Source organism: Mustela nivalis (assembly GCF_964662115.1).
Source record: "Mustela nivalis genome assembly, chromosome: 4".
NCBI lineage: Eukaryota > Metazoa > Chordata > Mammalia > Carnivora > Mustelidae > Mustela > Mustela nivalis.
In genome coordinates, this window is record NC_139023.1 from 133,394,388 (window position 1) to 133,420,602 (window position 26,215).

The following is a 26,215-nucleotide window of genomic DNA, read 5'->3' on the forward strand; positions in this document are numbered from 1 at the left end:
GGTTTGTTTTGCTGTGTACATGATTAGCCTCATTAGTTTTGACTTAATTAGCATCTTGGTCCATCCCTCTAGTAGCAGAGAGGCTTCCAAAGTGTTGGGTAGGAGATAATGTAACATAGATGTGTGGACACACAATATGTTTACATACATTGATAATTCTGTACTCTTGTACCAAACTGAGCACCTTTCACTAAGAGACTGTCTTACCCCGATGTCTTGTATGTTGTATGAAGCAAAGAGGTGAACAGCTTTCTTTTTTTAGACACTTGAAATTTAAAAAGGTACAAGAAATATTATGGATTGAAAAGTGACACAATAGATAAGGCATGGTTGTTGTTTATAATGGAAGACTCCAGTACATGTTTGCACATCTCCGTAATACTCAACATTCCTGAGCACCGTCCCATTGTGAGCATCCTCCGTCTTAAAGTTATCCTGCATTGTTTGTACTGGTCAGCTTCCAGCCACGGAAGGGAAAACCAGTCATTCTTTGGCAGTGGAAATTGGCAATCGGATTTTCATTTCAGCAGTTTGGTTTCCAAAGGTAAGAACATAATAGGAAAACTCACTTTTCTCTCCCCAATATTGTACTTGCAGTGTGGTAGAATCATAATTATAATATGGACAATAAAAACGGGGAGAGAAATAGAAACTACAGGAATAAGTACACAGATCAAATGTGAAAACTGGCAAATGACTTAACGTTAAGTGCAAGCGACTTGGTAATTGTGGTTGCTGAGTGAAAAGAAGGCTGTGGTGCTTGGGTCACATTGAGGAAGGGCTCCTGGAGGAAAAGGCAGGAATCCAGGAGCTTATTGAGTAAGAGGAACATTGCAAACATGGGGAGAGGTCTGAGTGCCATAGTTGGGAAGGTGCTAGCAGATTTACTAATTCCTTCATTCACATGGGAACATACTGACCTATGATTGTGGCTCCACTGTGGGAGGCAATGGAGACAAACACGTAAGGAAGGCGGGCTCTATCTCTGACAGGGAGTGTATGAGTATGGGACTCTGGATCTTGGGAGCAGGGAGGTGCTAAGTGAAGCCATGAGCATGGATATGAGGCCACTCTTTAGCATGTGAAGAGGGAGAAGAACACTAAGCTGAATGCAAGTCCCTGCGGAAGCCTAGGAAAGGTCAATGAATGTTGAGTCTTATTAGATGCACAGCCTACGGAGTAGAAGTGGAGTGAAGGAGTGAATGAGATGTGACAGAGTTGAGGTGTTTGGGTGCCAGCTGGGGAAAGTGAACTCAAGTGAGAATTTCAGGGCTTTTTTTAAGAAGAGGATAGGAGAGAATGGTGCAAAGGGGAAATGCAGGGAGGGAAGGAGGACCTGGATGAATAGGACAGGGGGACTGCCTGGTGGAGGAGTGCAGGACGGGAATAGGGTTAGGGGATAGGGATGGCCTTGGGAGGAAGACGGCATAGGAGGTAAAGATATAAATATGATTGTTATAATTTGGGGAATGGGGATGCAGGAATTTTAAGTAATGACTTGGGAGATAAAATGTAGCGAAAGAAACAGCAGGAGATACAAGAAGTGAGATTTCTCAGGGCTCTCCAGTAAAATTTTCTGAAGAAGGTGTTAACCTTAAAAATAAAAACTGCTAGTTGTTTCACCAGTGCAAGACTGGTGTATTCAGGAATAGCAAAGGACTTGAATCCAGGAAAGGCAAGCTAGGGCAAAGCTATAGGTGAGTCTGGAGAACTAAAGAGAGGAAAACATTTTCATGGAGAGGAGAGGGGAGGTGTTGGGAGAGACTGTTACAAACTGAAAGTTCATTGGAGTCAACTGGGAGCTGGAAGTATAATGGCTTTTCATGCCTGGGTTGTAACTGTCTCTCATTGGCTGGGCTGTTGCCAGGGAGGAGGAAATCTGCCTTCCTTCTGCGGGGAGAGTAAGGTAGTATCTTCAGGCAAGGTCTGTTTCCTCCTGCTGGATCTGTTAACAGGCTAGGCGCAGTAGGGCTGAGCGCTCCCTCTGCTGGCCTCCTGACTCCATTCTAAGCAAGGTTTCCTTTTATTAAATTTTAACAAGGGGGAGCACAGCTTTGGTTTTGAGCCAGTGAGTGATGGACATAACAGAATGGTAGATAGTGTCATCAAGATGAATGATGAAGAAGGGGGTTTTAGCAGAAAGATTTAAAACTCGGATTAACCAGTGATAGAGAAGAGTCCTCTCCAGGGGAGGACATTGCCATATCTGGACAAATAAATAACCAGTGAGTGTTTGGATCACAGCATTAAATATAAAGATAAGTCACAAGGAATAATTTTAGAAGATGAGAATGCAAGATCTGTTAGCTATCTGGTACAGTTGTCACTAGCCACAAGTGGCTACTGAGCATTTTAAATATGGCTAGTCTGAATTGCTCTGGTGGGCTGTAAGACGGGGATGTAAATCACACAACTGATTTGGAAGACTTAGTATGGGAAAATATTTCATCAATAGATTCTAAATTGATTGCAAAATGAGATAATAATATTTGGGGTATATGTTGGGTTAAACAAAGTGTATTATTAAAATTAATTTCACCTGTTCCTTTTTACTTTTAAAAACATGGCTACTAGAAAATTAAAAATTACATATATGGTTCATATTACATGTTTTTGGACAATGCTACTATGAGGTTGGTAATACTAGGGTGACCTCTAGGATACGGTGAAATTGGTACAAGGTGGAATCGTAGAAAAACACTGATAAACCCTTTGGACCACCTTCAATTTGAGTAGGCAATTAGCTATTTAGGTGGTGATAGTTGTGGATGGAGGACTGTCAGCGCTGTTTTAAGTGGCCCACCGAGAATGCATTTGGTTTGACCTGTCTACTATGGTACACTTCTCCCGTCCTACCCAATACAACTGGAACATTTACTGGGTTGGTTAATGGGAAAAAAATCAGTTAAAGAAGAAAAACATTAAAAATGAAGCATACAAGCACAATTTAAATAGCCTGTTTAAATTTAAAATATAAGCATATGCTCATCCATTGGTTGGTTCTTGGTTGTTTTAGGAACAAAGTGTTTACACGATAATGCGGTAACAGTGTCAGGTTCTTTATGGTAAAGAGACAGGTTTGGGAACCAATCTAAGAGCAGAAGTTTTAGAGATTTTTGTAAGTTTTCTTCCACTGTTCACTGTTTCCTCATCTGTGCCTAATTCCACTTTGGAAACTCAAGTACATCCAAGCTTTCAACTTTTTTCTACTCTTGTGTTTATCTGATTGCCTCTTTAATCAAGGACACAATCACACATGGAAGTGGCATGAACATTGTGGTGGCACAGCTGACTGACCTTGATATACACGCAAGCCAGTGGTAAGAGGACTGTGAGGAATGAGTAGCAAGGGAAGGAGAGGTGAGACCAACTCCAGCCCTGGACGGGGACATGGGCATCCCCCAGAGCATGTCAGGTGTGAATAGAGAGATGGTTGAGTGGAGGCAGGCTGAGAGAATTTCCTCAGTACTAACAGAGAAAGTCAGACATTGGTGTTTGGAGTTCAGAAGGTTGGAGGAAGGTTTCTGAAGCAGGCATGCCTGGATAGGATGCTCCACTGGCCAGTAAGAGGGTACCATGTTGGCAGTTTGTCCCAGTGAGGAGTGCACTGGAGCAGAAGGCTTCTATTTATGGAGCGGTTTTCCTGTGCCCAACCCCTTGCTTGGCTTATTTCATGGAATGCTCATCGTGTCAGGTGAAGTCATTGAGAAGTTTTCCAAAACAAGTGGTCTGAATTAGAACACTGTTCTGTCAAGTTTCAAAAGCAGTCTCCAGCATGAGGGTTCCTCCCGCCGTCATACTGTGCATCAGAATCACCATGAGAGGGTGGGGGTGGGGTGGGGTGAGGAAAGCTTATTCAAATGAAGATTTACAAGTCCTGTCCCCAGAAAGTTGAATCCAATTGGTCTGGAATGTGACCATGCTTACCACGTGATCCTGATATAGAAGGTTCATGAAAACTGAATAACATTACGAAATTGCCAGCACAGAAGGACGTGCCTCTAAGCCTGTTCATGTACTTGATGTCTCAGTACTTCACAGGCTGATGGCCTGAGGAGGTCAATCCGTCTCAGGCTGTTTGACAGAGGCTGCCCGCCCCTCAGGTCCTTGCTATGTTGGCTCCTCTAGAAGGTGACCCAGAACGAATGGCAGGAGAAGCGGGTTGGAGGGGGAGAGAAAGATGGAGGTTGAAGTCTCTGTATAACCTGATTCGGGTAGATACATCGTTTCTGCTGTATTTTGTTCCTTAGAAGTGAGTCCCTAAGTTCTGTCTACAGTCCTGTGGTAGGGAATTCAGCTCCACCTACTGAAAGGGAGGAGTATAAAGAATTTGCACACACCACCACACCATATTAAAAGGTGTGCTAATGCTCGTCTCTTCTCAGCACCCATGCTCGTGATGTCACATCAATAATCTGAAATCAGTGTGGTGGGAATATTTACACTGTGGAAGTCAGCAAACACTCTAAACCGGGTCCTCCACCCCCGCTTCCAGCCCTAGTGGTAAACATTAGCCAGCACGCTGCTGGATGGATATAGAGCAATGTGCTCACAGACCTGATGTGCAGTAGATGAGTTTAGATGAGGCTTTGGAAGGGACCATAAAAGGTTCCGAGTATAGGACGTGATAGTTTCTGAATTTGAAAAGAGTAGAAATAATGCAGGAAATGGAGGCTTGGGGAGCTTAACTATGCCCATACAGATGTCCAAAAGTGACATGAAATAATCTCTCTCTCTCTCTCTTGCAAATACACAATTTTAAATGTAGGTTCATACTAGATTGAACTCTGGGGACACAAAGTCAAATGCATTAGAGACTTAGCATGCAGGATTTTCTATCTAGCCATCAAGATGAGTATGTGACCTTTTATATAATTGCCTATGAAGCCACAAACAAGTAATATGCACTCCAGTGGGGATGACCTACGCCTAAAATAACCCAGAAGTTCAAAGACCAAGCTTTCATTCCTTTAAACTGATTCCTGGGTGTATGTGCTATGGCCCCAAATAAGCTAGGAGCTCTATCATCTATTAAATGAGCAGGATTTTTTTTTTTTCCTAAAGCAAAACTTTCCAGAATCATAGCATTTTATTTTACTTTATTTTAAAGATTTCACCCATTTGAGAGAGAGAGAGAGTAAGAGAGAGCATGAGTGGGGAGGAGGGGCAGAGGGAGAGGCAGACTCCTCCCTGAGCAGGGAGCTCCACACGGAGCTCAATCCCAGGACCCCAAGGTCATGACCTGAGCCAAAGGCAGATGCCCAACACACTGAGCCACCCAGGAGCCCAGGAACCATAGCACTTTAGATCTGAAAATGACCTTAGAAAACATGTAGGGCAGTATTTCTTGAAGTGTGTTTGTCAGTCAAACATCAAAATCAGAAATACCTGGCGTTGTTCTTAAAACCTAGAAGCTCATTAATATGTGTGACATATTAACTCCACATTGACGGAGTCTTGGGAAGCTGCGCATTTTGCAAACTCTCTACATGATTCTGCTGCACTCAAGTGAGTAATCCAGTCAAAGCCTTCTGTTTTATATGTAAAGGAAACAAACTTCTAAGATGCAAAGAGATTCCCCATAGCTATTAAGATTCCATCCACTTAAAAAAAAAAAGGAAAAGGGATGCCTGGGTGGCTCAGTTGGTTAGGCAGCTGCCTTCGGCTCAGGTCATGATCCCAGCGTCCTGGGATCGAGTCCCATATCGGGCTCCTTGCTCCACAGGGAGCCTGCTTCTCCGTCTGACTCTGCCTTCCACTCTGTCTGCCTGTGCTCGCTCTCACTCGCTCTCTCTGACAAATAAATAAAATCTTAAAAAAAAAAAAAAAAAAGGAAAAGCGACCCATAAAATTGAATTTGGGAAAAAACAGAAAGCACATCTTTTGTTTAAAAGATAGCTGAAGAGCAACACAGGACTTCAGTGGACATGTTGTTCATGTGTGTAGTTACTAGTCCATATGCCCCACCTAGCCACAAATTAGTGTGGTTACTTTAAATTGCTAACATGAAAATCTCAAGGCTCCACTTCTGAAGTTATTGGTTTTAGCTACTCTGTTTTCTTTTTCTAGTTTCCAAGGTTGCTCTTTTGGACCTGATTTTAGAAATGTAATTATAACTCTGGTTTTATAGTTCTGGACCATGTAATCAAACACAGACTGGTCATAGTGGAAAATAGACAATTCTTAGCCTTGCTACATTGACAAAGAGCGTGGCGGGATTCAAATTTGAGTGGTATGTCTTCCTAGTGGCAGGCTCGCCCGCCCCGCCCCCGCCCCCGCCCTGCCACCGCCCACAGCGAAAATCCAAAATGATGCTATGGGAAATGTAGACAGAGGGGTGTGGAACCAGTTTTTCCAGAAACATTTTTCTTTTGATCCAATAAAATCATCTAAATGTCCTTTTCCAGGAGAAAGCTTTTTTTCAGCTGCATGCATTGCTAGACAGGTGGAGAAAGAGCAAGTTAAGATAGGAAAAAACGTCTAACATGAAAAATTACCCTCACAGTGTCCAGGGGATTATTTATTTATTTATATATTTGCACTATTCTTAAATCCAAATGGCAACCTTTTCAGAATAACATCTGTTTCAGAGTTGCTCCAGGAATATATATCTTGACTAAGGCTGGGCATTTAAAGCTGATATTTTTACAATAGCTTTGGGAGTGTTATGAGCCCTTATCTCTCATGATCAGAGTTTTCTTTCTATAACAGAACGTAATCTTTTTATTTTTTAATTTTTCTTGGAAAAGGTGCTCCAGCCCCAATCAAGCATTCAGATGACTGCGGTCCTGGCCAATACCCTGGTTACGATCTAATAAGAAACTCTAAGCCAGAACTACCCAGATAAACTTCTCCTGAAACACTTAATCTTTTTTTTTTTTTTTAAGATTTTATTTATTTATTTGACAGAGAGAAATCACAAGTAGGCAGAGAGGCAGGCAGAGAGAGAGAGAGGAGGAAGCAGGCTCCCTGCTGAGCAGAGAGCCCGATGCAGGACTCGATCCCAGGACCCTGAGATCATGACCTGAGCCAAAGGCAGCGGCTTAACCACTGAGCCACCCAGGCGCCCTTGAAACACTTAATCTTAATTCAAACTAAATCCTCTGTCTGGTGCACACCCAGTGTTGTATTTTGTTTTTCCGAGGGTTGCTACAGAATGGGGTCGGCACAGGCACTGCCAAATGAAGGCCTAATCGCTTTTTGCTTTTTTTTCCCCCCCCTGAAAGAATCCAGGAACGGGCATTTAATACAATTAAAGACAGAATCTGCAAAATTATAGAATGCATTTTTATTCTCTTAAACCTCCAAATCAAAGTGCACAGTTTTCTGTTTTCCAGCCAGACCTTGCAATAAATGCAAATCCAACTTTTGGGTTTCTGTTTGGACTATCAATGCAGTCATTAAAGATACATCATAGGGAAAGGGCAAGTGGCTGCCAATACTTCCTTTTTTTTTTTTTTTTCTGGAATATTCTCTAATTATTGTGTATCAAGATGGAAACCCTGGTTGGCTGAGAACAGATGTTTCTTTAAAAGCCTCCCTCCAGCTATCCAAGAATATTTTTCCACACGCAGTGTCACGGGTCCCTCAATGACAACAACGTTCTCCGACGCAGCAGTCCTTAGTTGTCACTTCACCTGCGTCGCCCCCGGCGCCATTTGGCTTTTGACGTGGTTCCCAGCCAAGCACGCAAGCCGCCCTCCCGGATCCCTCCCGAATCCCGCGCGCGCGCGCGCGCCGGCCCCCTCCTCGCAGTGGTTTGTCCTGCAGCTCCCCTGGGCTGGGCGGCCAGTCTTGCGGCCCGGCGCGCCGCCTCTTAGCCGCTGTGCTCCGGGTGGCCCCCGCGCGCGGCGCTCAGTCGGCCCGCGAGAGGTGAAGCAAGCGGAGTCTCCTGCGGCACTCGGCGCCCCCAACCGCGCCGGCCCGCCAGAGTCCGGGAGCCCAGACAAAAGAAGCCGCGGGCGCAGGAAGGCACGAGCAGCGGCGGCGCGGGGCGATGGCCGCGCAAGGAGGCCGGGCGCTGCTGGCGCTGTGCGGGGCACTGGTCGCCTGCGGGTGGCTGCTGGGCGCCGGAGCCCAGGAGCCCGGGGCGCCCGCGGCGGGCATGAGGCGGCGCCGGCGGCTGCAGCAAGAGGACGGCATCTCCTTCGAGTACCACCGTTACCCCGAGCTGCGCGAGGCGCTGGTGTCCGTGTGGCTGCAGTGCACCGCCATCAGCAGGATCTACACGGTGGGGCGCAGCTTCGAGGGCCGGGAGCTCCTGGTCATCGAGCTGTCCGACAACCCCGGTGTCCATGAGCCTGGTAAGGGCGCTGCACCCCGCTATCTCTCGGGGCGTCTCGGAGGGCCGCAGAGGCTTGGACGAGGGGCGGTGTGGAGCGGGAGGAAAAAAAGGTGGGCCCACGGGTGCCTCATGGGAAAGGGCGCCTGGGGTGGAAGGCGGCAAGTGGAGGGAGGGATGCAGACGTCGTGAACCTGACCTAGAGCGTTGTGGGTTGCGGGGTTCCCCATCTCTGCGGTCCTTCCTGCACCTCCCCCTCCCCCCAGCCCTTAGTTCACCCCTCCGTGAGCTTGGGCCGGGAAGGCGGGAGGGCTGGAGGTAGGAGCGTGGAGCACGCAGATCCACACGCCAGCAAAAACCGGGCGGTCACTCTCACTTTGCTGTATCAAAGACCGGAGAAAGATTCAGAGTCCTCCGAGAGGAGGTCGACCTTCCTTGCAGACGAGAGCAGAAAGATACCGTGCAGAAATCAAGGACTTAGAGGAAACGAGGAAGAGTCCTTCATTTGTTTCCTCCTTTCCAGAGGACAAGCTTATTGGGTCCTGCAGGTTCTGCGTACCCATCCCTACCTGTATGTGCGTATTAGGGAGGCGCGCTGCTGTGGGGGTTCCAGGAGGGAGAGATACTGGCATCACTGGGAGGTGGTGTATGCAGACACACAGGGTTTCTTCCAGGGTGGACAAGTGGCCTCTGACAGGCATTGCTGTTCTGAAACTGCATACGGCCTAAGGAAAACAGGAATATCCCATTTTCTCTGCTTTAGCCGGTTGAGATGAGTAGTTTGTTACCAGGTTTTTATTTCAGTTTATGTTCTATATAGCCATCTTATGCATATGTAAGGCACGTTTTATTTATGTTAAATGTGATTAGTTTGGTATTAATAAATGGATTTAAATAATGTTCTTGGGGCTATTTTTCATTACGCTTCTGTTCTTTAGAAATGATGTAACTCTTGAAATGATATAAGTCCTGGTCTTCTGATAGCAAAGGTAATGTTAAAATAATCTGGACTAATAACATTAGCATAGAATGCTTGATTTTTTTTTTTTTTAAATGACAGAGGAAACTAGAAAATAGGCAAAAAATTCTCACGGTAGGGCCAGAATAGTTTTATGATATTTAGGAATCAAACTGAAAAGTATTAAAATAAGTGATTAATAGAGACACTTTGGTCTTAAAATGCTGAGTGTATGGGCTTGATCAATAATGAATCTTCAAAGAGGAAGCTTTTCTTACCTTCAACTAATATGAGGGAAAGGGTATAATCTTGCTGTCAAAACCCTAAAATGAGATCTAGAAAACATTTTATGTAGTGAGGGTCTAGCAGGACTCAGCATGTAGAGTTAAAAAGTTTGAAGATTAGTTTTATACTGTTCTCTGAAGATAAGGAACAATTAAAAATGTGATGACTCCATTTCAATTATTTCAAATACCCTAAAACCATGACATCCTGCACAAGTAAATCTAAGTATTTGGGATTCTCCTCTTGCCTGCTTGCCTAGAACCTTTTGTTATTCTACTATGAGAGATTGTTCCTCAGAATGTGTTACACTGTTTCTTTAAGATTATATGAAAGCTAATGTTAACTTTTTTGTTGTTTTGTTTCAAGTTAAATGCAATTCTAAAGTGATATAACTGTTAGAATGCAATATGCTTCTGATGATGAAAACAATAGTTCTTTTACTTCAATACCTGGAATGAATAGTCTTTTAAGATTTGCAGGTTTCTTTTTTAGATTACAAACTCTATGAGGGGGGACTGTGCCTCCAGCACCTGGCCTGAATCAGGCAATCAATACACATAATGAAAAAAATGAAATCCGTCACTAGTTGAATAAAACAGCGTTTTAAAGCAAAATGTTTTAATCCTTATAAAGACACCCCCCCAATTTAATTCATCATGCAAAAGTAAACTCAAATGTTTTACATTATGTGTTTTATAGTTCTTGTTAAATGAAAGGAACTTTAAATTCATGGTTACTTAACAAAATACAAGTGTCTATTCATTGTATTTTTATTATTTATTATTATTTTTAAGTAGGCTCCATGCCTAATTTGGGGCTTGAACTTATGATTTCAAGATCAAGAGTTTCGTGCTCCACTGACTGAGCCAGCCAGGCACACCTAACCATTGTATTTTTTTTTTAAGTTTTTTTTTTTTTTTTTAATTTATTTGAGAGAAAGAGAGAACGAGAGAAAGCATGAGCAGAGAGACCGAGGAAGAGGGAGAAGCAGAATTTCTGATGAGCAAGGAGCACTATGTGGGGCTTGATCCCAGGACCCCAAGATCATGACCTGAGCAGAAGGCAGACACTACTGAGCCAGCCACGTGCCCCCATCCATTGTATTTTTTTTAAAAAAGATTTTATTTATTTATTTATTTATTTATTTATTTGTCATAAGCAGGCAGAGTAGTAGGCAGAGGCAGAGAGAGGAGCAGGCTCCCCGCTGAGCAAGGAGCCTGATGTGGGACTCGATCCCAGGACGCTGGGATCATGACCTGAGCTGAAGGCATTGGCTTAACCAACTGAGCCACCCAGGTGTCCCTATCCATTGTATTTTTAAAAGGAAAAATAAACTGTTATGAATCAACCCTAAAAAACCACAAGGGTGATTTTTCTCTCCATCCCTTTATAAGAGGAGATAAATCCGTTAGAAATTTTCAGTGAACTAGTGTTAACAAGCAAAATTCAACTGAGTAAATTTCAAAGATCTTACTGGTTGTATGCACCCATTCATGAATGGGTCAGCATCCAATCTAGCATACAGAAAGGACTTCTGAGAGCTGTACAAAATGAAAGACTTCAATAGGCAGAAGAGAGTGGGAACAAGGATGTTATACTAGGCAAAAAAGCAAACTGATTATTGTAAGCTCACCTTTCTTTAGGGGATGGCAGGGATCTATCAGGCAGAATCCCTAACTAGTGTTGATCAGGTGACTCTTAATTGACTCATATAAGATTCCACCTCTGGGACAGATAAAACTGGAAGTAAGTTCAGTCTCGGTTTGGTGATGTGGACGTTAGCCTAAGTGACTCCACTCTGGGCCTGTTCTCTTATTTCTAACACTAGTAAACAGGGAAGTCTGATTAGTATATAAGATTGATAGTACTCTATGAGTTAACTTTTTAGGAAAGTTATTTGAAAATATAAAACCATATAGAATATAAAAAATATAAAAATCATTCCTAAATGATTTTCAGATTCCTTGTAGAGTAAAATATTTTGAGAAACGAAAAGAGAATGTCTACGCTTATTCTGAGGTAGAGATGGATGCGCTCAGTGTTTTTTTGAGCACCCCACACTCTAGGTGGCCAAGTTCTATAGGCTGTGCAGTGATGCACAAGCTAGTCCTTGCCCTCTGGGGAACTGAGAAGTCGGAGTTGGAAGGGCAGTATGAAGGCTGCAAGGGCAGTGTGGCAGGACTGGAGATAGTACACTGGGGACATTCGGTTATTGGAGACTGGATGACAAGAAGGCAGGATATGTGCAGTGGAATTGACCAGTGGAGTGTCTCTTGTACAGATGTATGTTTTGACAGAGGTCCCTGCATCTAAGGGTAGTGTTTTAACTATTTTTCTCGCCTTGTGAATATCTGTTTTATGCTTATTTGTTTGAAATATTTCTGATTAAGCTGGTAGGAAATAATATTGGCCTTAGCAAAATCATTTACCTGATTAAAACTTTGATCAACTTGCCCAAATTCATTTTACCTTCTAGTAGGAGAGAGGTGTCAAGTTTATTAGTTTTTTTTTTTTTAAATATTTTATTTATTTATTTGACAGAGAGAAATCACAAGTAGATGGAGAGGCAGGCAGAGAGAGAGAGAGGGAAGCAGGCTCCCTGCTGAGCAGAGAGCCCGATGCGGGACCCGATCCTAGGATCCTGAGATCATGACCTGAGCTGAAGGCAGTGGCTTAAACCACTGAGCCACCGAGGTGCCCCTTTATTAGTTTTCTTAATCAAAAATTCTTTTACTGGGGGTATCTGGGTGGCTCAGTTGGTTAAGCGCCTGTCTTCAGCTCAGGTCAGGATCCCCGGGTCCTGAGATCCAGCCCTGCCTTGCGCTCCTTGCTTCTCCCTCTCCCTGTACTCTCCACCTTGCTCCCTCCCCCATGTTGTGCTCCCTCACTCTTGTTCTTTCAAATAAACAAATAAATAAACTCTTCATAAAAAAGTTCTTTTTCTGGGCTTTAAAAAAAGGTACTAATATCTTAGTATTTAGTTAGTATAATCAAAGAGCTCTCCCAAAACGAAACCTCTATCCATAATACTTTCCTGGCAAGTGAGAGGTTTACTTGGTTAACAGGTTAGGGATGCAAGGTATTAATTCACACCCCCAGCTCTCTTCCTGAGTGGAAAGAAGTGACCATGATACTTGCGTGGTACTTGGCTGTGGTCTGAGCTGAAACTCATCTACTGAAAATGATTCATTCTGTCAAATAATCTACATTTGAATTCACCCCAAGGGAAAGAAAATTCCGTTTTGAATTGATCAGCAAGGAAATACCGTGCCTATTCTCTTATGGCACCGCAGGAAGCGACTTGATTCCGGGCTCGCTGAATGTTGGGTCTCCGTTATTACTTTGTATGACTTCGAGATCTGCAAAGCTGGGTGACAGGAGGGTTGAGGGTGGCCTCCATCTTCAGTTAGAAGAGCCACACGTGGTCTTGGAACCAGTCTCATCTACTCACACTCCGTTAGTCTGGATCCCAGATGCAGGAGTAGGATGAAGGCTGGGCCAAGACTGGGTCTCTGTCGAACTGTGCTGTTGGCTGACTCTAGATGCTCAGATGAGTTCTCTTACATATGATACGTGCCAAGACTCATCGTGTCGTTATTTTTCTTCCTGTTTGCTTATATCTTATACTTTTTTTTTTTTTTTAAAGATTTTATTTATTTGACAGACAGAGATCACAAGTAGGCAGAGGAGGCAGAGATAGAGAGGAGGAAGCAGGCTCCCCGCCGAGCAGAGAGCCCGATGCGGGACTCGATCCCAGGACCCTGAGATCATGACCTGAGCCGAAGGCAGCGGCTCAACCCACTGAGCCACCCAGGTTCCCTATATCTTATACTTTAAAGATATTTCTGTATCTAAGGATTCAAGTTCTCAAACCCAAACATAATCTCTCTGGAATGCATATCCATCATTGCAGTACTCGTAAAAGAAACCTTTATTAATTTATGTCTAAACAATGGAATCTGTTTTCCCCGACCACTCTTCCCAGAATTAAACAGGAGTTAAGATCAGTTTATTTAAAACATGAATTCTTTTACATGTAGTTTAAGATTGCTCTTGGGAGGCAAATCTGATTTATAGCTAAAATGCTATCTTAGAAACATTCTTTAGAGCATAGATTTTTCTCTTTCAAAGGTTGGAATGATTATTTTGGACCTATTCCTTCCAAAATCTGTTAAAATTTAAAGTGTATGAATGTCAGTACGTATTTGCCAAATATTGTGATGGAACATTTAATGTTGGCAGAATTTCTACACAAATAAAAAAAAAGTAGAGATTTTGATTATTTTGTATGACCTTTTTTATACCAGATTAGTATGTTATATATTAGTGGGAAATGCTTATAACTGAGTAAGACCTTACAGTTGGTGAACATAGATGTTAGATTCTGGAGAAAGATCTAGATGTGTACCACATATGGTCAAGAATTATTTTTAGACCTGAGTGAGTCATTGCAGTTCTTGCCAGAAATTGTGTATTTGATTGACTTGTGATTGGCTTTTGGAAGAGAGGAAATGGGACTGGCCTCTAACATTATATCCTGTGCTTAGGCAAAGTACCAGCTTTCTATGGAAACCGATTTGAGAGATGGCAAAGGAATCATCTGCCAACCATCATCTCCTTTATTGGCATAGCATGGGGGTGAAATCCCCACCTTTGCAGTCACTTCCTTTGGGAAAGATTTTTTTCTTTTGGGAAAGATTTTTTTTTTTAAGATTTTATTTATTTATTTGACAGACAGAGATCACAAGTAGGCAGAGAGGCAGACAGAGGGAGAGGGGGAAACAGGCTCCCTGCTGACGAGGGAGCCCGATGCGGGGCTCGGGGCTGGAGCCGGATGCGGGGCTTGATCCCAAGACCCTGAGATCATGACCTGAGCCGAAGGCAGAGGCTTAACCCACTGAGCCACCCAGGCGCTCCAAGATATTTTTGACAAATACAAAAATAACTCTTATAAGGAGTGACATATAACCCAGTCTTTCCCAAAGTATATTCATTGGAACATTAGTTCAGCTTGACTTGAGAAATATTAGGTAAATGAAAATAAATAGGCTTGTTTGTTACATACCTTCTCAGAGTCCTTAAATAAGCAAACGTATATTTTAAATCTCCAAGTTAGATATAGTATTATATATACAGTATAATACATATATACAGTATTTCCCAATCTTTTTTCCCCGTGGAACTCCCTTTTATTTTCCAAAAAACTTATTTAGATTACTACTCTATTTTAATATCCACGGAAGAAAGGAAAAGCCAAAGGTGGAAGAGGAGAAAATGTGGGACCACACTAACCAGTAAGGTTCTCCAAACCTACCTCGGAGGGCATCTAGTTAGAATCCTCACAAAAGTAAAAGCAAATTTGGCCAATTTTTTAGAACCCTGGCAGAATATCTGACCTTAGTTAGATATAGTATTATATATACAGTATAATACATTTATACAGTATTTCCCAATCTTTTTTCCCCGTGGAACTCCCCTTTATTTTCCAAAAAACTTATTTTGGAACTAGTATTTTGTTTGAGAAAAAGAGCATTAGCATATTATCATTCATTAATGTATTATGCAGGATTACTTGGGCAATTCTGTAGCAGAGAGTCTCATACAAGGAGTTCCTGGGGGGGCGGGTGGAGAGCATATGGTTTCCCTCTCCCCCCTCTCCCGCCCCAGTAAACAGCTAGCATAGCGATTTGTGTAAAATCTTAAAGATATGCTTTTTGAATTGAGAACATGATCCTGAGGCAATCAGGCATAGGATAGATCATTTTGATAGGAAAGATTAAAGTACCAAGTGCATCCCAGTTACTTTATTCGTAAGTAGTTTTACACTTTTAACTTGTTTACCTGCGCTTCTTATCTATAAAATAGGAGTACTTAAAAACTCCCACCTCCCAGGATTGCGGTGGGGCTGAAACTGTATAGTCTACAAAAAATAATTCCATGAAGTTGCTCGCTTCTAGTTACTAAGAAGATGGGCTAATTTGTTAAAAAATTTTCTGCACTTTCAATCAATCTGGAAAATGTGCTCCATTGACTTTGCCCACTTGGAGGGGGCTTCCTTGTCTGTGTCCTCACATGAGAGCTGCAGAGGCTCGCCTGTTCCAACCAATGGCCCCAAAGGACCTCTTCTCCCATATCACTGTTTCTTGTTCACAAATGTTTGCCTTCTCTCGATTTTTAAAACACGAGGTGTTCCTGCTTCTCTTCAGTTCTACATCTTAATTTGCTTCATTCAGTAGAAACAGTGAACATGTTCATCGGTGTTTGAGAACGTCTCTATGGTTGTTTCTTCACGGAGCTAAATAAATCCAGGGCAATTCGAAGATTTACTTTGGCAAACTAACTTATTTTTCCAAAAAAATTTGTAAAGAAACTGCTCAGGTCCTGACTACTTTATTCTTTCACAGCCTCAGTGTAAGTGAAAGCTCTTCAAAACCTCCTTCCTCACCCCTCCCCAATTTTCTTACTCCCATTTCTTTGTTTTCCAGAGTTCTTTGATGAGCTGTCACATAAAGGTCTCCACTGTATCCATCAATGTCAGGGGGCTTTTGTTCAAACCCTGTCTTTTCCAATTTTTAATTGCGAATTAATTACTGCTCTGTAGGTCCTAAATTTTTCACCTATGAAATGACGATAATGTAATGATTAAGTGAAGTAGTAAATATAAGGTCCTTAGTTCAGCATGTGTCAACAATTACTATTACCTTCATTAAGGTCTTTCCCAGTGTTGGTCCGAGTGCTCCCCGGTAGACTGTGAGCTTTTTGTGTTCGGGGGTGGTATTTATCCCAAACGTTCAGTACTCTGTGTAGGACATAGTGACCACTCAGGGAATGTTTGTGGAATAAATGAAGTTTCTCAAAAATGCCAAAAATATGCATCACAAAACAAAGCTGTATTGAAGAGCAATGTTGATTTTTTTTTTAAGATTATTTATTTATTTATTTGACAGAGAGAGATCACAAGTAGGCAGGGAGGCAGGCAGAGAGAGAGAGAGAGAGAGGAGGAAGCAGGCTCCCCACTGAGCAGAGAGCCCGATGCGGGACTCGATCCCAGGACCCTGAGATCATGACCTGAGCCGAAGGCAGCGGCTTAACCCACTGAGCCACCCAGGCGCCCCAGCAATGTTGATTTTATGCCTGTTAGCAGACCAGAGGTATGATAACAAGAGGATAGAACTGGTATTTTTCTTATGTATATACTTCTATTATATTGTGATGCATCTAGTTTTGCATAATGGAGAGAAATCTGCCCAAATATCATTGATAGCTTGCTACATTTGTTGTCTGCTATAACCGGACTCTTCCTCCTGAGACATTTTAAAAATTAGTTGGATTTTTAAGCATTAAGTTAAAGTTCTAAAGATAACCAGTAAAAATGTACTTAGTAAAATTTTTGACCTTTAAACCATGAACCCTTGAGTGTTGTGTACTAAGAGCTGTGTGCTCTTTTGAATGTCAGAGGCATACATCCCAGGTTGTACTTTTCCCTTCCCTCGTGAAATGGCATTCAAATCATGCCCCTGAAAATGCTCTAGAGGAGGAGGTTTATCTGAAAGCCAGCTGATGGGCCACAAGAACTCAAATTCGAAATACATTTAAATTTACTCTTCCCTTCCCTTCCTGTTAATTACTGGAATTGTTGCTGGTCCACTCCTCTGAAGGTTTCTCTTTCAAAATTCAAGATATTGTGTTTTGCAGGCAATCCAGCAGCCAGATCTTTCTGATGAAATGTGGCTTTAGAGAAGATCCAGTCTGTGTTACACTGCCTTTTATTATTTCCAGATGATTACCTACATATTTAAATGTCTTCAAACAGTAATCCTTGAAGGATAAGGTGGCTCGCGTAGAGTGTTGTGGAGCTGACTCTTAAATGAGAAATGAATGAATTATAATAAACTCAGCAGCAATTCTCCACTGCAAGTAAATATTCTGTGTGTGTGTGTGTGTGTGTGTGTTAAAAGATTTTATTTATTTGTTTGACACAGATACCACAAGTAGTCAGAGAGGCAGGCAGGGCGGGGGTGGGGGGGGAGAGGGGGGTGGGGGAAGCAGGCTCCCTGCTGAGCAGAGAGCCCGATGCGGGGCTCCATTCCAGCATCCTGAGATCATGACCTGAGCCGAAGGCAGACGCTTAACTCACTGAGCCACCCAGGCGCCCCTTCTGTGTGTTTTGTTAAATAGAAATCTGTTTACTCTAAAGTCACTGCTGAACATTATAGTTCTGTCCTAATAACAACAATAATACCTTTCATTTTTAAGACATTTGCTTTCAACCGAAGACTATTTAAAAAATGGATGCAGATCACTCATTTTTAAAAATGAGACTAAATATAACCTTTAACTTAAATTCAGGTTCCTAAAAGCATGCTTTGCTGTGATTATGTGTGTTCAGGGAATTGAGAAAAACAACAATTATCTCATGTATTTGCATATGCAGGCAAACACTCAGATATTCACATCCAAGAATGATGCTGTCTGATTGGAATACCCATTTTCTCTTACTACATTAAATTATTCAAAACTAGAAAATCTTCTCTTTACTACACAGCTGCCATTCATTGCCATTGTCCATTTTTCCCCCCACAAAATATTTTGTTTCTAGAGCTCAGCTCAACAGCTTGCACAAATCATAAGCTTGACCATGAGTTCAGGATAGGAAAAGTTCTATATAAATGTTAGGCTGTCACCTCCCTGACCAAAATTCTGAATACCTTTCTTCTTTTTCCTTTTCTAGCCAAGGGATAGTTTTAAAAATGGCATTCCAGGATAAAGGCAACTTTCCAAGATGAAAAGAGAATGTAGGCTTTTGTCAGTGTAGCTAATATTTTTAATTTAATTTGGAGAATATTTACTGAATACCCAGTATGTATATGCTATTTTATTTTCTCTGCTGGTCACACTTTTAGGCAGTGCTGTTGCATATCTTGAAATGAATTATTTAGTTTCTTGACTTGGATTTACTAAAAAAAAAAAAAAAAAAAAAAAAAAGGTTTATTTATTTATAACCCAAAGTTAACAGACAAAAGCCCCTTAGAGCCTGACTCAGGGCTTGGTCCCATGAACCTGAGATCATAAGCTGATCCAAAACCAAGAGTCAGACACTTAACCCACTGAGCCATCCAGGCCTCCCCCCCACCCCCCGGCCCTGACCCGGGTTCACTCTTTCACACATGTTGAGCTTAACTTACATGCTGTATAACCAGTGGCCATGTTACTTTATTCCATATAAAATGTGTGCTGCATAGACATGCAGGGATCAAAGAGTTCCCCTGTCTGTTCTTGACCTAGCAAGTGTAAAAACGGATCTGCAGGGGAAACTGCTGGAAACGTTAGACATTTGCAAAATAAAACGTCTTCTGTCCTAATTTGTGTGTGTGTTTTAGGTGCAGTGTGGGACATATAAGTACAGTCTTACCGAAACAGTTTCATTTGTCTCAAACTGTGACATTGTTCAGCACAGATCTTTCTTTTTCTTTTCTTTTCTTTTTTTTTTTTTTGACGTTTACTAGAAGAAGCCAGTCTCATTCATTGTGGGAACTCAGTAAATGTTAAGCCAGATTCTTCCCATAATCAGCTTTATGGGAATTAAGTTAATGAACTTTTGGGAAACTGCGCTAAGTCCACACAGGCAACAGGACCTTTATAGTGCTCACCCGAGGAGAAATCTGCTTGTATTTCCTCAAGAATCAAAGTCAGTCTTTGGAAAACACGAAAGCAGTACAAAATATAGATAAATGAGTCTCATGTGGATATTATATGGATATATAGTGAATGATACTCTAGAGATAAATAGACTAAAATACTATATAGACAGTTACGTTTTATCTGGACGATGGCAAGATAATCATGAGTGGAGCAATCACTTTAAATTATTTTAACTTTAAAATTGGCTTATTTGTATTTATAGATTTCAGTTGCATCTGTAAAAGAGCCTTCATTTTCCTTGTTTTTACTCCTACCCATAGCTACTATAGGAAATAAAGAGTCTTCTCTTTTATCTAAGTGGCTTATTAAAAAAAAAAAACTCTTGAGGTGCCTTGCTTGCTCAGTTGGCAATGCAGTTGTTGAGTTTGAGCCCCATGTTTTGGGGTAAAGGTTACTTAAAAATGAAATCTTAAGAAGTCTTTTCTCAAAAGCTTTCTTCTTTCAAGAAGTTTTTTTGAGTTATTGCTCCTTTCTCTAAATCTGGTCAGATATTCTGCCAGGGTTCTAAAAAATTGGCCAAATTTGCTTTTACTTTTGTGAGGATTCTAACTAGATGCCCTCCGAGGTAGGTTTGGAGAACCTTACTGGTTAGTGTGGTCCCACATTTTCTCCTCTTCCACCTTTGGCTTTTTCTTTCTTCCATGGATATTAAAATAGAGTAGTAATCTGAATAACAACTGAGAGGATTTTGTCCGTGAACTTTGGGTTGTGTGAACGCAGGGATGTGTACAGGCTCATTTACTGCCAAGCATTTATTCCTGAGATAGCTCCCCATCCATCTTTTTATAAACAACTTCCAGTTTAGTCTTACTTGAACTGATTTCCCATACCTGCTACACGTGACGAATTGGAGAATATCTTTGTGGGAACTTGAAGATGCAGAAAGAGTCTGACTATTGTTGAAAAAAAAATTTAAAGAAAAATAAAAAAAGTAAATTTTTTAAAGATCTTGTCACATGTGATCTTAATTAATCCCCTGTAAAAATACACATAAACTGCTGTTATTTATGCATGAGGAAAGACTTAACAAATATGTTAGGAATAGTTACACTATAAAAAGGACTGGTAACTTGAGGAGTTTATTTAAGATCAAGACCCTGAGATCAAGAGTCACATCTCTAGACTGAGCCAGCCAGGAACCCCTTGAGGGGGTTATTTTTAGGAAGTGTAATGGGGCTGCAGAAGGAAAATTCTGAGTCCTTAATAGGCACATTTGGTTTTGTCTATACTGCCTTTGTTTATCAAACAGGGACAGCCTATTTTCACCTATACAAAAAAGCCAAATTGTCACGTCCTTATCACTCTTTAGTTCATTTATGACAAAAATAAGAGTTATAAAATGAAGCCTCAAAAATATAGTGTATATTCAGTTACAAGTTAGTAATATAAATCATTGCTTGTGCTGAAGTTTTCCTTCTCTATAGAGAACCATACTTCTTGCTAATTTCTTTTTTTCTTTTTTGCTAATTCTTAATTGACAAATACACTAAAAATGTTAGAAGGTTGTGGTGATGTATAGCCATTTATAAATTAAATTATATAAAGTTATCTGGCATGTAAACATTATTAAAATGTCAAATATAAACAAACAAATCCAACATCTAATGAAAATCATAATTTAATCAAATTTAGGGCCCATCGCATAATGTCAGTGCTAATTTTCAAAGAAGCCAAATTATAAAGTGATGTGTCCTCCCCTTTTTATTTATTTATTTATTTAAAAGATTTTATTTATTTATTTGTCAGAGAGAGAGCGAGCGAGAGCAAACACAGGCAGACAGAGTGGCAGGCAGAGGCAGAGGGAGAAGCAGGCTCCTCACGGAGCAAGGAGCCCGATGTGGGACTCGATCCCAGGACGCTGGGATCATGACCTGAGTCGAAGGCAGCTGCTTAACCAACTGAGCCACCCAGGTGTCCCTGTCCTCCCCTTTTTAAAAGAGACTAACTAAGCTGTCTTCTTCTGGAACCAGGATAATGACTGCACATTTCAGTGGGGACTATTTGGTGTGTGTTGGGTCTATAGTAGTTTCTCAGTGCAGTGTTGAAAATGATGAATGAGTGAATACTTCAGAATGAATAACGTATTAGATACAGTTTTATGCCCTTTACCAAACTGTTAACTGTGACCATGGAAGTACGTCCTGTTCTCCACGGCAGGGCATATGAGATAGCAATGCACAGTTTTGCCTTCTCTGTGACCTTGAGGATATCTCTGCCAGGTTTACTGCTGTATCCACAGAACCTGGCATGTGCATCTGATCACAGGCTGATTTGATGTTAATGCTCCATTCTAGGCTGGTCTTTTTTCTTGTTCTGGTCCTTTCTCTATAAAGACTTGACTTTATGTTGCCTCCTGATCTGCTTCTTAGTAAGATGCTGTCCATGCTGTGTTGAGCCACACCACTCTGGCTGCTTGCTTGTATCAGAACCAAAGGGCTAATTACAAAGGGCTCTTAGTCATCAGGAGCATGACCATGGAAGTTGTGACCAAACTATCAAACAAAGCCATGAGCAATATTAAGCATGCAGTTGGATACCATTTCAATATTTGTAAGAGCTGTGTGGTTCTATCAAATAGGTGATTATGAAAGGAAGGAAACTGTCTCTGAAACAGGATGGAAATTATTTAATTATTTCAAGAGTCAAGGAAATACATAGTCAAATTAGCAGTATAATCATCTGGGAGGGAATTACCAAGTCCAACTTGTCTTGAAAATTAGATGAGGATAGGTCATAAAGCTAGGGATGTGGGTAGGTCATCATTGCTCTCTTCTCTAAGTTTTGCAGTTCATGAAATAGAAATTATTACAGTGGCTCAATATGCTGAGAAAAATTGCCCCAAACATCTGCAGCTTTGACACTTAAGTCAACTGAAGGTGATAACCCCCAACATTGCCTACATTTCTTTGGGAAGGTAACCCCCAAAACCATGTGGCTTGACATAGCTGTTTTCCCTTTGGGGTAAGAATTTTATTTTATTTATTTATTTTTTTTAAAGATTTTTTATTCATTTTTTTTGACAGACAGAGATCACAAGTAGGCAGAGAGGCAGGCAGAGACAGAGGGGGGAAGCAGGCTCCCTGCTGAGCAGACAGCCTGATGCGGGGCTTGATCCCAGGACCCTGAGATCATGACCTGAGCTGAAGGCAGAGGCTTAACCCACTGAGCCACCCAGGCGCCCCTGGGGTAAGAATTTTAAACCCTAAGGAGATTTATTTTATTTTATTTTTAAAAAATATTTTATTTATTTATTTGACAGAGAGAGAGAAATCACAAATAGGCAGAGAAGCAGGCAGAGAGAGAGGGAAGCAGGCTCCCTGCTGAGCAGAGAGCCCGATGCAGGGCTCGATCCCAGGACTCCAGGATCATGACCGGAGCTGAAGGCAGAGGCTTTAACCCACTGGGCCACCAAGGCGCCCCCACTAAGGAGATTGAGAAATAATTTATATATTATTGGGGTTTTAAGTGCTTTTGAAACTTAAAATGTTTTGTAAAATTTGGTAGATTGTGATGTCTAAAGATTAACCTTGTAATGCTAATAGGAAAATATGCGAATTATGATTTTTAAGCTGAAATCTTAACAAGTTTGTAAACTGTATTAGAGCACTTAGAGAACTTAAGAGTAACCGTGTATGGGGAGGGTGTGTGGGACAAAGGAGTGAACTGTTTTGTTTTGTTTTTGTTTAATTTAAATAAAATTAAAAGAAAGAAAGACCATGTATGTTTACTATAGTAGATTTACCACATTATTTAAAAAGTTATGAACATTTGTCGGTCAGTCGAACAAGGGACTTAAAAAGGAAATTGAACATATTAAATTTATTTTTACAGTTTGAAATTTTTAAGACAATTTAATGAAGTGAACAAATTTCCCCTTAAGGTAAGAGTATAGAATCTGCATCAATATGATTTGTAAACTGAACTTAAATGCTTATAGAATAACTAGGATCTTGAATTTATAATTTGTACCTCTACTAAGTTGAATGTTGAATTTTGAAAACCTAATTAAATTCTAAATCTTTTCTGTTCATATAAGTCACTCTCTCTAGGGCATCAGAAAGCATGCATTTAACATTAGTTTCTGCATGCAGTGACTCAGATCTCAGTCCCCCGAAAGAATTTTTGCTTCCAAATTCAGGAGCTACAGGAGACTTTGGAGGCATTGAGCATTTGCAAAATACCTGATGAAATGCTTCCTTCTATGTGTTAATGCATGGGAAGGATTCTCTAAGCTGTCCTTAAATTTACTTTTTCCCAATAGAACAACCTCTAGGCTAAGTGTTGCTTGGAAGAGTCTTCCCCATATATACTTGGTTTTCAGTTGATTTCAGTGTTCCACTGTTCACTATCGTGTCTGAGATTAAAAGAGTTCCACGTTTTCATATATGTGAGTGGTACGCAATTTTACTGTACCTCTCAAGTCCATTTCAACAACTGATTTTCTCTTTACTGATCACTGTGGACTGGACTGGAGAATCTTCATTAAAAGAGTGTAATAATTTTACTCCTGTGTCTAAATTGTTGGTTGTATATTGAGGACAAATCTAAGCTTTGCACTAGCTGTAAGAACTGAACTATGTGTCAATTATTTTAAATATTTCTAAGACCCATTTTTCCCATTTTTTTGTTTTGTTTTTAAAGATTTTATTTATTTATTTGACAGAGAGAGATCACAAGTAGGCAGAGAGGCAGGCAGAGAGAGAGAGAGGAGGAAGCAGGCTCCCTGCTGAGCAGAGAGCCCGATGCGGGACTCGATCCCAGAACCCTGAGATCATGACCTGAGCCGAAGGCAGCGGCTTAACCCACTGAGCCACCTTCTTGGTATGCTTTTTTATTATCGATTCATATTGCTGGATAGATGGGAGTTGGGGGTACTTGATACCGTTCTAATAAACAATTCTCCTTCTCTTTTGACTCTCCTTCAGTTTGCAAAAACTCTATCCTAAAAAATTACATGTAACTTTTGGGAACATGAAGTATTTTTTCCTGAATAGTTTTAAGAATCTTATCATTGGTGCTGTTGATATTTTAATGTTGAAATTAGCCAATGATGGCTGTAATTTCAATGACCTGTGTATATGGGGAGAGGGAATGAATGAGAGTGTGTTTCCTAAATGAATGTACAGAAGGGTGAGACGAGCTGGTATTTCCCCCAGAATTCATAGAATAGAGTTAATATATTTATGGACTCTGTAAAGACAGTAGCATAAGCAAAGCATTTATACCTCTGCCAACATTTCCAAGACGCCAAGAAGGCTCTCAGTTTAGACCATACCATATTTTCCATGATCTCAGTTCCCAGACCTAGGTAATAAGAACTTTATTATTAAAAAAGACCCTACTAACAACTTTGAGGTATAAATCACCCTAATTGGACAACTAATGACATTCATTCACTAGGCATTTAGAAATACCTGATAGAAGTGCTTTCAAACCACTTCATGTTTGGGAGTCAAACTGTGGGTAATAGGGGTAAGTAAATGATATGCATCTTTTATTACTGTGCTTTATTATATTTGTATTTCTAATGGGCCTAGTTAATTAAAAGCAGGTACTTGCTCTATGACTGACATTCTGCAAATTGAAGAGATACTTACAAAAGGGAACAAGAAACAACAGTATTTTACCAAATACTTAATGTGAAGATATTGACTCAAATTCTACAAGGGGTTGAGAGAGAGAGCATGAAGGACTTTCAGAAGGAGGGGATTTGAGCAGGTCTTAAAGTGAATCACATCTGGAAAGTAGAAGATATAAGATTATTCTTGTGTCTTTTTCTTCACTGCCCCTGTTAGTGGTGATATGTATGTCTTCAATAATTTCCACCTTGTTGGAGAGAATATAATGCTTAGGGTGTTGTCCTTTGGGGTCAATTTTTCCCTCTTCAGGAGGATAAAACTTTTTGGGTTGGATCTTATGCTAACATTATATATTACAACACAATGCATGTGTACATAATATAACATAGATAAGATGTAACATATTATGTATATATATATATTTACATTATATATAACATTTCATAAAATTAAGCATATGAATAAAATGTTATTATATTAGATATAATTTAATTATATTAAGCATGTAAAATTTATAGTGTAATAAGCAACAATTGATTTCCTTTTTTCATCTCTCTGTAGCTATTATTGGATACTCTAAAAGTTATGGGGGTAAAAGATGTTAAGTAATTCTGATTTTGTTAGGCTAATTTTCTGCTGTTAGATATAGCTCAGTTATATTTGACTATACTTTGAAAAGCTATCCTTAACAACAAAATAAAAGCAACACCAAAAAAATGATGTAGCTTGATATTGAAAGATACTTCAGCCCATACCTTTTCTTTTGCATTGGCAGACATTCTAGAACTTTCATCCAGATGCATTTGTGTAACATTTGAATAATGATCATGTAGTTTGTCAGATGCTTTTGGGAGAGAAATTCACTATGCAGAAATATTTACTGTTTAGCTAATTTTTCAAATTATAGGTTTTTAATTAGAGTAAAATTATTTTAAATTGCTCCTAATGTTAAACCCAATCTTTATTAGTGTTACATAGAATTGTGAAACGGAATCATATAATTTCTTTTTTTTTTCCTATCTGGAAGGAATACTCTGATTCTGTTGTCTCCAGAGAGAGATTAAACCACCTCCCCAAGCTTTTTTAGCCTAGGAGGCCTCGAACCCATTTCCTGATAGACAATTAGGCTGTCTTCCTTTTTAGAGTATTTCCCATAGCAATGAATCAATGTAACTATTTCTTATGTGGCCATTGAGAGTCTAGAGCTATCTGCATGGACTGAAGTCTGGGAGGGAGTTTATAGCAATGTAACTTATCAGTGTTTTCAGTTTCTTAGAACAGTTTCCTGTCTGTGTGCTGTTAAATGGGTATGGGTGTGCTGAAGGTGGATGGACAGGGCCTGGGAGGGCCAGAGGGTGTGTTAAGTGGCAAAATCAGGAAAGGATTGAAATAAATCACTTTAGCATACTC

General features: G+C 40.7%; 1 protein-coding gene across 1 annotated transcript in view; it reads left to right on the forward strand.

Annotated features, from left to right (window-relative positions):
• The first annotated feature begins 7,754 nt into the window (after positions 1 to 7,754).
• The window catches only part of CPE (carboxypeptidase E), a 111,252-nt gene continuing 92,791 nt past the window's right edge, over positions 7,755 to 26,215 (forward strand). The window contains exon 1 of the mRNA XM_082727245.1: positions 7,755 to 8,303. Within this exon, the coding sequence (XP_082583371.1) occupies positions 7,997 to 8,303 (307 nt within the window). The 5' untranslated portion in view covers positions 7,755 to 7,996. The remainder of the gene's footprint in view (positions 8,304 to 26,215) is intronic.